The sequence below is a fragment of the Ptychodera flava genome, chromosome 1, assembly GCF_041260155.1.
Source record: "Ptychodera flava strain L36383 chromosome 1, AS_Pfla_20210202, whole genome shotgun sequence".
NCBI classification, from domain to species: Eukaryota; Metazoa; Hemichordata; class Enteropneusta; family Ptychoderidae; genus Ptychodera; species Ptychodera flava.
The window spans coordinates 5600218-5614368 of NC_091928.1; the positions used below are offsets into that span (position 1 = coordinate 5600218).

General features: G+C 37.3%; 1 protein-coding gene across 1 annotated transcript in view; it reads left to right on the forward strand.

Moving 5' to 3' along the window:
• LOC139123494 (leucine-rich repeat-containing G-protein coupled receptor 5-like) overlaps window positions 1–11183 on the forward strand; it is a 175244-nt gene extending 164061 nt beyond the window's left edge. Inside the window, exons 10-16 of the mRNA XM_070689686.1 lie at window positions 2283–2354; window positions 5762–5827; window positions 6317–6460; window positions 7038–7109; window positions 8034–8302; window positions 8746–8925; window positions 9693–11183. Of these exons, the coding sequence (XP_070545787.1) occupies window positions 2283–2354; window positions 5762–5827; window positions 6317–6460; window positions 7038–7109; window positions 8034–8302; window positions 8746–8925; window positions 9693–10894 (2005 nt within the window). The 3' untranslated portion in view covers window positions 10895–11183. The remainder of the gene's footprint in view (window positions 1–2282; window positions 2355–5761; window positions 5828–6316; window positions 6461–7037; window positions 7110–8033; window positions 8303–8745; window positions 8926–9692) is intronic.
• Window positions 11184–14151: the final 2968 nt, after the last annotated feature.

Here is a 14151-nt window from a genome sequence, read left to right on the forward strand (position 1 = left end):
GTGCATTCTACCTTGAACTTCAAAACTGAGACTTTTAAAAATCAGTTTCAATCTGTAGTCTCCCCATCAAAAGGTCCAACTGTTTTATTAGTCCCCGCGGACGAAGTCCGGCGGGGACTTATAGATTGGGTCCCGTCCGTGTGTCCGTCCGTCATCAACAGTTTCTCAGATACTGCTGAACCAATTTTGTTCAAACTTGGCACAAAGGCATAGCACTATGACCTACAGATGCACATCGATTTATTTTGCGATACGATCCAATATGGCCGCCAGACGGCCATTTTATTACAATTTTTTCATGTACGGAGCCATAACTCAGACATGTTTCAACCGATTTTATTCAAAGTTGGTACAAGGACATTGACCAATGTCATAGATATGCACGTCAATTTGTTTTGTGATATGATCCAATATGGCCGCCAGGCGGCCATTTTATTACGATTTTTTCATGTACAGAGCCATAACTCAGGCAAGTTTCAACCGATTTTATTCAAAGTTGGTACGAGGACAATGACCAATGTCATACATATGCACATTGATTTGTTTGTGATACGATCCAATATGGCCGCCAGGCGGCCATTTTGTTTTGATTTTTTTCATGTACAGAGCCATAACTCAGGCATATCTCAACCGATTTTATTCAAAGTTGGTACAAGGACATTGACCTATGTCATATATGTGCATGTCGATTTGTTTTGTGATACGATCCAATATGGCCTCCAGGCGGCCATTTTATTATGATTTTTTTCATGTACAGCGCCATAACTCAGACATGTTTCAACCGATTTTATTCAAAATTGGTACAAGGACATGGACCAATATCATAGATATGCATGTCAATTTGTTTTGTGATATGATCCAATATGGCTGCTGTGCAGCCATTTTGTTATGATTTTTTTGTGTACAGAGCCATAATTCAGGCATATCTCAACTGATTTTATTCAAAGTTGGTACAAGGACATTGACCTATGTCATACATATACACATTGATTTGTTTTGTGATACGATCCAATATGGCCGCCTTGTGGCCGTTTTTTTTATGATTTCTCATGTCCTGAACCATAACTCAGACATGTATCAAGCAAATTTATTCAAAGTTGGTACAAGGACATTGACTTATAGTATACATATGTACTTTGATATAAATATGTACTTTGATTTGTTTCTCGATAAGGTCCAATATGACCACATGATGGCAATTTTGTTATGTTTTTTTTTCATGTCGAGAGCCATAACTCTGGCAAGTCTCAACTGATTTTATTCAAAGTTTGTAACTGGACATTGAATTACGTCATACATATACATGTTGATTTTTTAAACGGTAAGATCAAATATTGCTGCGTGGCGGCGATTTTGTTACAATTTTCTCATACTGAGCCATAACTCAGATATATTTCCACCAGTATCATTCAAAGTTAGTACAAGGACATTGACATATTTCATACATGCTCGTCAATTTGTTTCACGTCATGTAGCAGTATCATGTCAATTATTGAAGTTTCATAATTAGGCTGATATGTCAAGAAATACTGCATCAAATTTCATGAAACTTTGTACAGATGTTAAGCTCACATTGCTTCAACAGTGAAAAAGACATTCAGTGTCATTTTAATTAATTGTAATTGCATATGTAATGAACTTTCCTAATTAGAGTGATATATCCACAAATACAACGTCAAATTTGATGAAACTTGATACAGATGTTGATCTCATAGTGTTGTAAATACTGCATTAAACTTTATGAAATATGGTACCGGTGATAATCTATTAGTGTTAGGATAGTATGAAAAAATGTTTTGCAACATCCTGTCAACTAATTCCCAGTTGACTCATTTAATGACCTTTAGGATAGTGGCCTACATTGGTTTTATGTTTTTCATCACAATGGCACTCATTCTTGGCCATTGAGTGCCATCTGTATCAAAGTATTTTTATCACAGGACCTGTAATCAAAGTACCCATTAGCAAGCGGGGACTGTGTCATCAACGATGACTTGTTGCATTTTAGCATGAGCTAGATAATATGTCAGTACACTTCTTGCTAGTGCGCCCTCTATGGCCAATGTAAGATTTTTCAAGACTGTTCTCACAGACTCAAGAAGAAATGGTAATGTCACATGTATTAATATATGACAGACACAAGGAAGTTTCTAGACATTTCTAAATTAACCTAATAGAGTTTGGCAGTCATAATGGTTTGAAGCCACACTGCTGATTGCAATCAGAAGCCAAACTTTTCATATCTTTTCAGACTCTGATATTGTTTTAACTTTACCTTTCAGACATCTTGACAGAGGGTCATTGCATTCTGTACCTGACAACTTGTGTCAACTGCTACCAAAGTTGAAGAGTCTGTAAGTTTTCAGTGTATTGACATTGCACCATAACATAATCCTTGTCATTCCCTTTGGATGAAACCTGCGTAATCCCAATCACATGTTAATCAATGTCCATTTGTTTTATGATAGCCAAAACGATTATCTGATTAACATTTTGAAAAATGATTGGAAAGTTTAATAACAATTTGTCTCTGTACAGTAGACATAAATAGTATAAACTTCTTGCAATTTAATTAAATTATTTACAATAAAAATTGGTGTACAACTGTTAATGACTAGTTGGCAATCAAAACTACCGTATTCCTCCGATTCTAAGACCCCCTTTTCAGAACCAAAGATGACGAAAAAGATATGGGGGGTCTAATAAACGGATGTCACCGCGAAATCGAACGGCGAAGTTAATTTATGCTAATTTATGCAATGTTATGTAAATTTTTATGCCAATGATTTTTTGATTCACGCTACAGACAACTCATCTTTGTGATATCGACTCATGGCCATGCTGCGTGGATACTGGCAGTCGAATCTGTACAAGTATAAATTAATGGAGATCCACAAGTCTTGAAATATAACGTATTTGCCATACCTTCTTTTACTAAACAATACGATAGCAATAAATCTTTGTATTTCGTGAATAGATAATCACCACGAAACTTTGTACAACAAGTACGTTCCTCAGCAGCTGCTAGCTCCCCATAGCATGGCCACAAAGGTCAGACAATGAGTGAAGGGAAAGTCCCTGAAGTTCCGCTGGCTGTGATTGGTCAATTTACGCAATAGGTCAAAGGTGTCAGTGCATGAGGTCAAGGTAAAATTCTGTTCAGTGGGATGGTGTCCGTCCGATGTTTTCTATGTACGATTTTCATTTACTGTTCTCCTTAAAATAAACAATCAATTACACGTCGTGAGTTTTATTATTTTGCTCCTAGTTTCAAAAAGTCTAACCGTATCTCGAAACGAAATGTGATCATACGAACAGGCAGGCTCGAACAGGTAAAGTGTTGAGGCATCGGCTGGCCGAGACGAAAGATTGCTGCGCCAATCTGCTTTATATTTGATGTGTTGATTTTTTGGGAATACACCCTGAAGTTTTTTTATTACTTGTATCGATGACCGAAATGTCTCCTGATGTGGAATTCAGTCATCTATGATCAACTGTTCGGAATGCACGTTTTTGTTCGAATTGTAAGTGTATAGGGCCGTTTAAGCTTATGAAGTTGGGTATTTTTCCCTCGCAAGACTTCGAAAGCGTGCATAATCTTGAAAATCTGTTACACTATCGTTCTACTCATTGCTGGGACTAGTTCAGGAAAGGACACACACAAATGCCGTTCAAACAATAAATACCTTCATTATATGAGAAAAACTACAAAATTGATGAAACATAAACGGAAGAAATTCAAAGAATTTTCAGTTCATGCGCGGAAGAAACTTTGGATATCGCGTTCGTTTGTCAACACAATAATTGCCCTCTTCATCTAAGTCAAACCAGTCGAAGTCGATATCGTCGTCATTAAGTCTTTTTGAAAGATTTTACAATGCCAATGATATTTCTATTTTCACTGGTTGCTTATACGGTAAAGTTGAACGCAAGAGAAAACTTGCAGCGCTTCACAATGATCACAAAAGAAAACTTACGTGATAGAAAACTGTTGAAAAAATCTTTTTATACTTTAATGGTAAATTTGAATGTAAGAGAAAACGTGCAGCTATTCACAATGATCACAAAAGATACCTTACCTGATAGAAAACTGTTGAAAAAATCTTTATAAGCACACCATTTAAAGAGCAACTTTTTCATGTGCCGTAGTCTTTTGCCTCAGTAGTATGAAAACGAAAGTGTAAAAGTTGAGCGAAGCAAGTTCAAAGCTCGTGTCATTCACACGTCCCAAATTTTCTATTGATAACGGCAACAAAAGGATTTCCCGACATCGTTACAAGATCCTATAAAAATGCGTCGATTTATCGTAGACTTTATTTTCTGAAAAGTCATAAGACAGTGCACGGTCGTCATGGGCAAGAAAAAAAGTAATTATTAAAAACATTCTTGCTGTCGGCATGCCTAACTACCGTCGCAATCAGCTAGAACTTGGTTTGCTGTATGAACTTCGCCGAGATGCAGACAACATACACGATCGAAATGTTGTAGCCGTTGTTCAAGATGGTTGCAAAGTTGAAAGTTTGAAGCGAGATGCAGCACTCATACCGGGCACGGTTACTTTAGAATATCATCGATCGTGACGTGTCAGTCAACAAAAATACTACTTGAAGGCAAAGAAGAAAGCATTCATCCATTCTCCAAGAGTTGGCATGGCAGAGAAATGTCACGTCGGTGTTTTGGCAAATAATGCGGCTGTACCTCTGCTAAAGCAATCAGTCCGATGTACTGTTTTCACCGTACATATTCACTAAAACAGACCAAATCATGCCGCTGACCACAACAGTCTCCAAAAAGAGAACTACTGATACCCAAACTTTTTTGTGTTTGTATGAGTGTAAATTGTGTTTGTTTGATCGTGATGAAATGAGCGAATCGTACTTGATCGACAAGTCCGAAAACCCGACGATCCTAAATGTTCATTTCATGGTAGCCAAATTGCATCGAAATGTTCGATTCGTACATAATCAGATGTTGAAAAATCTGCTTATTTTGATGGTAGCAAAATTACAGTAACGAAAAGACGATATTGTACTAGATCGAGATGCTAAAAAAATCGAACTCTTTTATATTGTTCATTTAGGTAGTGAAATCCAAGTGTAGTTTTATCGCCAGGAAATTATAGAACTGTTCCCGATTGACATGTTCCAAACCCAAACAATAGTGTGCGTGTGTGTGTGAGGTTTGATACTTCACTTTGACACTTGTTTGTGACTTTGATAAGCAGCGTAGGTGTTGTGGATATTCTGGTCTCATTACATGACAATGGCTCTATTGTTCCAGTCAAAATTCGGGTGTACCCCCCTGGGGGGTCTTATAAACGAACTAACAGCTAATTACGAATTGATAAAATAATCCTGGGGGGTCTTATAAACGGGCGGGGTCTTAGAATCGGAGGAATACGGTAAGACTTGTATACAATGTAGTTGTAACGTGGCTTTATGCAAACAGGTCTCACCGAACTAAATGTTTCCTTAGTTTACACTACATACACTGTATGGTGCACAAGAGAGAGGCATGGATCCTTTTGTCTCATCCAATCATGATAAAAATTAATATTTTGTTTGATAAATTATTGAGAAATTGTTTTTATCTCAGAACCGTTCTGTAGGTTCCCATATTCTTCATACTCTCAGTTAAAATGCTGATGGACCAATCAGAGAGTATTTGCTATCACCTTTGAAACAAAATGAGCCAATGAAATGGTTTCTAATGTATAAACAGAACAGGTTTCAAGTAATATCTGTCCATATATTTCATACAGAGATCTTCACTCAAATAAGATTCCAGCAATCCCTGACTTGTCTGAATGTCACCAATTAAGAATCATGTAAGTAAATATTCATTGAGATATTGTGAATTCTGGAGGCTAAGTCATCGTCATAATTGTGTTCACCCAGTAATTATTGTATACTCTCCCATTGAAACCACTGCAAACTGCCATGACAGTGTTTTATTGTTATTTTCACCAAAGTAATTCTTCAATTAATGCTGGTACTTTTCTCATGGTTTATACGTATTAGAATTTTATCAAAATGGATCATTGAATCAACACTGATTGACGCAAAGTCCTGTTATCCACACTACTGTGTTCTACTCATTTGCATAACTTGTCCCCCATAAATCAGAGACATTTGTGCAGATTGGACCAGGCTGTGGATTTTGTGATTGTGTCCACAAAATGTTACATACACGTTTGGTAGCATCTGACAACCACAGCCAAAGCCAGGCTTATAATGTTCACCACTATACACAGAGGATGTAGCTGAAAGGATGAAAGGATTATCAGCATTCAGAGCTTTTTTGCTTTTCTTGGCAGCAACCTGGGTGGCAACAACGTTGTATCCCTTGAAGGAGGACCACTGAAAGATCTGAACAAGTTGCGTGACCTGACATTGAATAACAACGACCTTAAATACCTGCCAAAAGATGCATTTGAAGGTCTTAATCAACTGCAGTATTTGTAAGTAGACAAACCTTTCATCATTCATATGTGTTGTACTCTGTTAAAGGGTCAGTATAGCCGTAACATTTGATGATCTTTGACACTATATTTGGTTTTGTGAACTAGTTTTCTAGTTCTACTCCCCAAAGCATAGCAAGATGCACAGTATTCAGCTAATCAGCCTAGACTGTGTACATATGTAAACTGCAGTGTTATTATTGATAGGTGCATTCTGGTCCAGACTAGAGTTCAAATGTAAACGATAAGTGTATTTTGCATGTACAGACGCTGTGTTGACAAGCTAAATAGCGGATGTTTCAAGATGCTTTGGGGAGTAGAACACAAACTTGCAATTGACATAGAAAACAAAATAAATGAAAAAATCATCCAAAGTTTACAGTTAATGGCTTTAGAAGTATCCCCCCTGGCATCAAACTAATAATATTAGTGAACCTCATTCCAAAATATGGAAATGTGACACTGCTTTTTAGGACAGTCAAAGATCAAATTCAGCTCATTTCATGTGTATACCAGCTGATCAATGATGTGTTTTGTAAAAGATGTCCTCATATATTTTTTGTCTTTTTTATCACAGAGACCTGAAAGGAAATTACATTGAAGATATTCACCCAGAAGCCTTTGCACCATTAGAGTCGCTGGTAGATCTGTAAGTGACTCATCAGTGTTAAAATTTACTGTATGTCAGTTGTGACAGATACAGTGCTACCTTTGTATTACCCCATTAGCTATAAGTTTTAACAATTTTCTCACTATTTTTGTTTTGAATGTCAACTACATAGTTTCTTGTTCTACTCCCCCAAGTATATTAAAATATGGAGTATTTAGCTTGTCAACAAAATGTCTATATTTGTAAAATACTCTGTTATTGTTTACATTGAATCCTAGTACGGAGCAGAATTCTCTTGTCAACAATAACAATGCAGTCTGCACATGTACAGGCTGAGTTGACAAGCTGAATACTGTGTATCTGAACATGCTTTGGGGAGTAGAACAAGAAACTGTAGTTGACATTAAAAACAAAAATGGTGAAAAAATCATCAAATGTTACAACTAATGGGAAAGCAGAACTCAATGAGTTGTTTCCCAGATGAGACTGAAGGATAGCGGCCCAAGCTATGTACTAATTCTTATCAAATCAAGGTTGAAGGATAGCGGCCCAAGCTATGTACTAATTCTTATCAAATCAAGGTTGAAGGATAGCGGCCCAAGCTATGTACTAATTCTTATCAAATCAAGGTTGAAGGCTCAGTGTTTTCTTCAAATGTGGCCTTTCTCATTTGATGTTAAACCGTTGCACCCCCATTTCCCAATCTAGAGGTCCAAGTTTACAATAGAAAACAATAGGATCGGTTCAAACCATAATGGTAAAAGGGTTAAATCAGATTAATGTTTGTTTACAGAATTATCTTTTTTATCAGAAAACTGGCGTCTTCACTGCTGCCAGTGTCAAACATAAATACAACTCTGTCTTTCAAGCACAGTCAGGCATCTATAGACTGAAACAGTGCAAATAGATTAAGGAACAACCTTCAGCTGTGTCATTTAGTGGGTTTTTTTTGTGTACTTGTAGGAATTTAGCAGACAACAGGTTTCCAGAACTACCGACCATAGGCCTGCAGAAGCTGCTTTACTTAAAGACAGCAGGCACCGATACAATCCATGACTTTCCACCTGCTTCTACTTTCCCTAACATCTTGAATCTGCGTCTGTCCTATGCTTATCACTGCTGTGAGTTCCTTAGGGAACCAGAGGAAAGCCCAGGGTACAAGGAAAAGTCAGAGTGGATTACAGATCTTGATTACGCCGATTGGGAAAACATGACCCGCCATATTTGGGGAGGTAAGTGCATTCACACATCCAGTTTGTTTGTGTGTATATGTGTATGTGTGTGTGTGTGTGTGTGTGTGTGTGTGTGTGTGTGTGTGTGTGTGTGTGTGTGTGTGTGTGTGTGTGTGTGTGTGTGTGTGTATGTGTGAGAAAAGGCCTAAATTACTCTTTCTTCCCAATACCCACTACATCGGCCTCTATCACCATTGCAAACAATAGAGATGGACTAAACCATGGTAGTGAAAGGGAGTAGAGGGGTCTTTCAGGTTGATTTTTGATCAGCAGCTTGCTTCATCTTGAAATAAATTCGGTACCTTTGTTTACAGTTACATGCGTAGAGAAGTAGTTTTATGCATTTCATACATGTGCTGCATAAACATTTTGTTGATTACTTTGGTTGGTTATGGGGATACTTGATTTACAATTAATACAGCTAATTTTGGTTTCAATTTTAGAAAATTGGACGTTTGGATACGAGTTCTCAAACGAAATGACAATAGATTACAACAACGTATATGAGGAAGGCACCGATACGGTACCCGACTTTATCAGCCATCAATACCCTGTCAGCATGTATGAATTTGAAGATTTCTCAAACAGAGGGACACACAGTATTGACTGCCTTCCTAAGCCAGGTATAGTATGTTCCACTGTGCAGTATTTTGGAAAAGTCAATTAATGCAAACAACAGAAAAGCATTGTTTCTCATTCTTTGGTGCAATGACAGTATGCTATGCAGGACATAAAATGCCTATGACCTTAGGATGCATTCACTGTAAAATTCTGAACAACAAAGTAATGATTTTTTGTATCACTGTGTTTCAGAATTACTGCTTCATGCAGAAATTACTGTTGTTTTCTTTTCAGTTGTGTCTAGTGAGCACATGATATTTGAAAAAAAAATGTAAAAAGAGGCATCCCTGCATTATTTCTGTGAACAAATAATGATGAGAAACAAAGCTTTTTTCAACCTTTAGTGTTTGTCTGAAAGGGCCAGTATAACTTTTGATGATTTTTTCCCAATTTTTGTTGTTAATGTTTCTAGTTCTACTCCCCAAAGCATGTTGAGATACACAGTATTCAGCTTGTCAACTCAGCCTGTACAAGTATAGACTGCATTGTTATTGTTGACAAGTAAACTCTGGTCCAGACTAGAATTCAGCGGTCAACAATAGCAGCGCATTTAGCTGAAAGGTTAACAATACACGTACAATGTGTAAAATCTTCAGATGATGTCAGTGACCAACCAAATGAATTGTGCATTACTGCAATATAGAGGAAAGTCGAAAGAAATTGTAATGTGGAACCAGCAAAAAACTAAAACTATAAATTATCAGTAGATACTTGTAGTTCCTAATACCGGTATATATTTTACAAAATAGTATTTCTTTCAATTTTCCAGGGCCATTTACTCCCTGTGAAGACTTATTCGGCTGGTGGGCTCTACGTTTAGGCGTGTGGGTTGTCTTTCTACTGGCCCTACTCGGCAATGGCACAGTTATCTTTGTCATTGTGGTTAGTCGTACGAAGATGTGTGTGCCACGTTTCCTCATCTGCAACCTGGCATGTGCAGATTTCTTCATGGGGATCTACCTTGGCTTCCTCGCTATCATTGACGCATCAACCCTGGGTGACTTTAAGCAGTATGCTGTGACGTGGCAGAACAGTTCCGGCTGCCAGATCGCGGGCTTTCTGGCAGTGCTGTCCAGTGAGCTATCAGTGTACACCTTAGCTGTCATAACCATGGAAAGACATTACGCTATCACCCATGCCATGCACTTGAACAAAAGACTGACGTTGAAGACCGCTTGCCTGGTAATGGCAGGCGGATGGTTGCTGGCCCTACTTTGCGCGACACTGCCTCTCGTTGGATTCAGCAGCTACTCCAAGTTTGCCATCTGCTTGCCCTTTGAAACTGGCAACAACAAGTCGCTGGGATACGTCATGGCGATTATGACTCTCAACGCACTTGCTTTCTGCATCATTGTCGGTTGCTACATGAAAATGTACTGCTCAATTCGTGGCTCACAGGCCTGGAATTCCAATGATTCTAGAGTTGCCAAAAGAATGGCTCTACTGGTTTTCACTGATTTTGCATGCTGGGCACCCATCGCCTTCTTCAGTTTAACATCAATGTTTCATGTTCCATTGATCTCAACCAAAGGTGCCAAAATATTAACAATTTTTGTCCTCCCCATGAACTCCTGCGCCAACCCATTTCTCTACGCCATCTTCACCAAACAGTTCAAGAAGGATTGTGCCATGATCTGTCGGCGGCTTGAAGAGCGCTCCACGCTCTCCACACGTAGCCTGATCAAACTCAACAACAGCAAACACCATCACTCGTCCAGTGGACTCTCATCCCGGCAGGTCTCTATGGCAGAGAAAGGCCGAAACTCTCTGAGTTGTAGCAACGGCTTACCAGCAGACTGTTACCAGCAACTTATTGGAGTCAAGCCCACTAACAAAGACTTTTCTACAGGGGAAGAGAAATCCACAAATGGACAAAACCAACTCCTCCTTTACAAGAAAAATTTTGGAGATATTCCCCTCGTCACTCAACAGAAAGAGTGTAATTTAACCACCGCCAATGGGGAATGGTAAGATTAGAATACTGAAGTATTTTCTTTCCCGTAACAGTCAAGAGTCATTTATAACATTTTATTTATAAATTTTTATTTGAATTTCACATAATTTTTTCAAGCAGCCAGGGACAGTCTCTTATTTAAAAAAATTAAAGTAGTATTTTAAGGATATATACAATAAGCATTGACTATCTTACCCTGATCACCCCAAATTTCCTGTAAGCCGGTCCACACTTACCATTGATAACAATGGGGTTGGACCAAATCATTATTGTGAAAGGGTTAAATAAATGTATTCTTCATCAGTATCATTTGTCTTTGGATAGACGGGTATTGTATTCTTTGTTTTTATGAGCTTCCATGTGATGAAAAATGAATGCATGTTACATGGGAAAGGAGCCATTGGAATCAGTCTACATCTATTGTCTGTATGTCTGTCCGTCCACTTTGAAAATTTGGAATATTACGCATATTTCAAATTCTTTTCATCTGATGTGTAAGTGCATGAAAGGATAAAGACATTTTTCTAAAAATTATGAACATGACCAAAAAGGAATGTGTGCCAATGTCTTTTGATCTGGTTGGTCCGATACCTGGTTGTATCAAAAGCACCGGCCAAGTTTGTCCTCTATTGACCAAAAATTACATTTATTGGTTTCTTAATGTGAAAAGTATATTTTTCTGTGATATTTTTCATCATTCAGCCTGAAAAATACTCATGACGTAATGACCATATGACAACTCGTCTTTAACTCAATGTAACATGATCATTATGTCACTGGTATTTTCCTTCACTAAACGAAAAAAAATATTTTGGAATATTGAAAATGTAATTGAGTGCATTAGTATTCTTGATTCATGATAAATGCATGTGGCCAATTTTTTTTTCCATGTACAGTTTTGGTGTCTGTTTGAAATAACGAGAACAAAGTATGAAAGTCATGCAAGGACGTTAGTTCTTAGCAAATGGGAGCACAGTGTCAATGAAGCTGTAGCTTATTTATTTTTATTACTCACAAATTGTTTTACATGTTTTGACTTGTGTATTTTGCATCAGCATTCCCATCTTCTGATGTTAAAATCATGACCAGAAGCTGTTTTACAAGTTCATGTTATGTAAATTTTGTTAAGCACAAAAAATATTACAACTCCATCAAACCGTTTTACCAGTTAAATCTTCAGCTTTTACTAACTAAATTACAGACTCTACAGTCTGTTTCACACAAGGATATGAAAATAGATATTCTAAATCATATTTCTTGGAAGTTATATTGTTAATTATCACTATCCTCCTGTGAATTCTGCAAAGACATGCCATTAACACATCATTGGTAATTTTAAATACTTCTTTCGCTATATGGTTTTCTCCGACCTGTAAACTACCATGGAAAAATGTTGACTGTACACTCATCTTTCGTGGTTTCACACATTTTGTTGGTTGATACCTGCTTACAATGCACTGGACAATTGTATCAGTTATCCAGCATAATGTATAAATGGCCTGCTGTTACGTTACAGACATACATGCTCCACCTAAGGCACTTCAGTCACTTTTTAATCTACAATTTGACGTAAGCTAGTGCTGGAGGCTTTGTAAGTTCACGTTTTTATTTGCTTTATTCAATCAGTAATCAAGTTGAAAAATTCTTTCGCCCCCAGGCTACATTTTTATCAACAAGATCATCCTTTTAAGGTAAAATGCGCTTCAAGGAGAGATGTTGGGACTCTCAAATGTTTACAAAACTTTGCTGAGTTACCACTCTTGGACACTCGTGGGCTCATTTTAATGTTTTGGATTAGATAAAATTTTCACTGTCGTATTATTGCGATAATCAGTAATTTTCCCATAGAGTTGACACAGGGATGGCGGCCATTTTGAATTTCCTGTCACTGAAAATGAAGTAATTTATTTCTCTGCTCCAAAAGTTGCATGTTGAACCCAGATTCTCATTCTTGATTTTGTAAAAAATGAAAGTTAGTTGAAAGGTTGGTTGAGGAAAGTATATTAAGTAAAGGTTTAAGTCTAGTTTATTTTTGAGGTCCATACTACCTTAACCGAAGCTTGATATTAGGGTGTTGTATTGCTGTTTAGGGTGTTGTATTGCTGTTTAGGGTACATATAGGTACTCTGAACCTTTTACAAGAGTCTTATGGTCTCTATTCTGTAAATGTATTTATAAATATTTATTTAAAAAACAATCGAAAGGGAAATTATGTGATATGTTTCAACTGATAGGAGAATCATGTTGATTTCATACACGACATTGTAGAAATAACAAAAAAGAAGTAATAATACTGTTTTAAGTATTTCATCTGATTCAAACCATGAGCAGATCATGGTTTGACATTTCAGATTAGTCAAACATTTTTACACATTACTCTGCTATTTTGTTGAATTCCAAATTTTCTTAAGAAGTGTTTGGTTGCCATAGCAAAAGATGATGGTGCTCATGTGCACAACTTTGACAAGTACATTCTGGAAAGTGCCCTCTAGGTAGCAAAGCTGTGGTTATTTTGAATCTGGAGGCTGTCTTTGTATGTATCAGGTGACCTAGAAAGATAGCAAGTTAACTAAGGTCTGCTTACGCCTTGTTCAACCACAGGGGTTTGGATCATCCAAACTCTCTCCAGCCAATTGTTTCTGCAAAAAGCCAGACGGAATGGCCACTTCAGGTCTACTGTTGCAGCTACATAATTAATATTCATGTATACAGATATCAGACAAGAAAGAATCTGATAAAAAGAAAATTTGTTTGACCATTTTTCCGCCCTGTCTTCTTTTCCTCTCTGTAAAAAGAGAATGTTAGTGTCTGTCATTTCAGAAACTCTTTTCAATGTTTTAGTTGGTTGCATTGAATAACGTTGCTCACAATATAACAATCAAATACAAACTAGGTTAGCGGTATTAAGGGATATCACATGATACGTCTCAGTAATTCGTAACAATATTGATAAAAAAGCAAAAGAAGTATTTATCACAAGTAATGGCAACCAAAAAGTGAAATACTCCATTGCATGAGAAAAACATGAACAATTGTTTAGATGTGGGGGCACTTGCATAAAATTGCTGAAGTTATGTGACTGCTTAGTCTTTGGTATCAGCAACAGACACGCTCACCAGCACGATATGAACACCACTGATTTGGCTGTAAGAATATGTTCTGTGATGTTGTGTTCCCGATGCACCAATTCACTACACTGAATATTCTGCCACTACTAATGTCTTTCAAAAATGTATATATCACAACAAATTTAGCTGTGTGTGTGGTCCGGCAG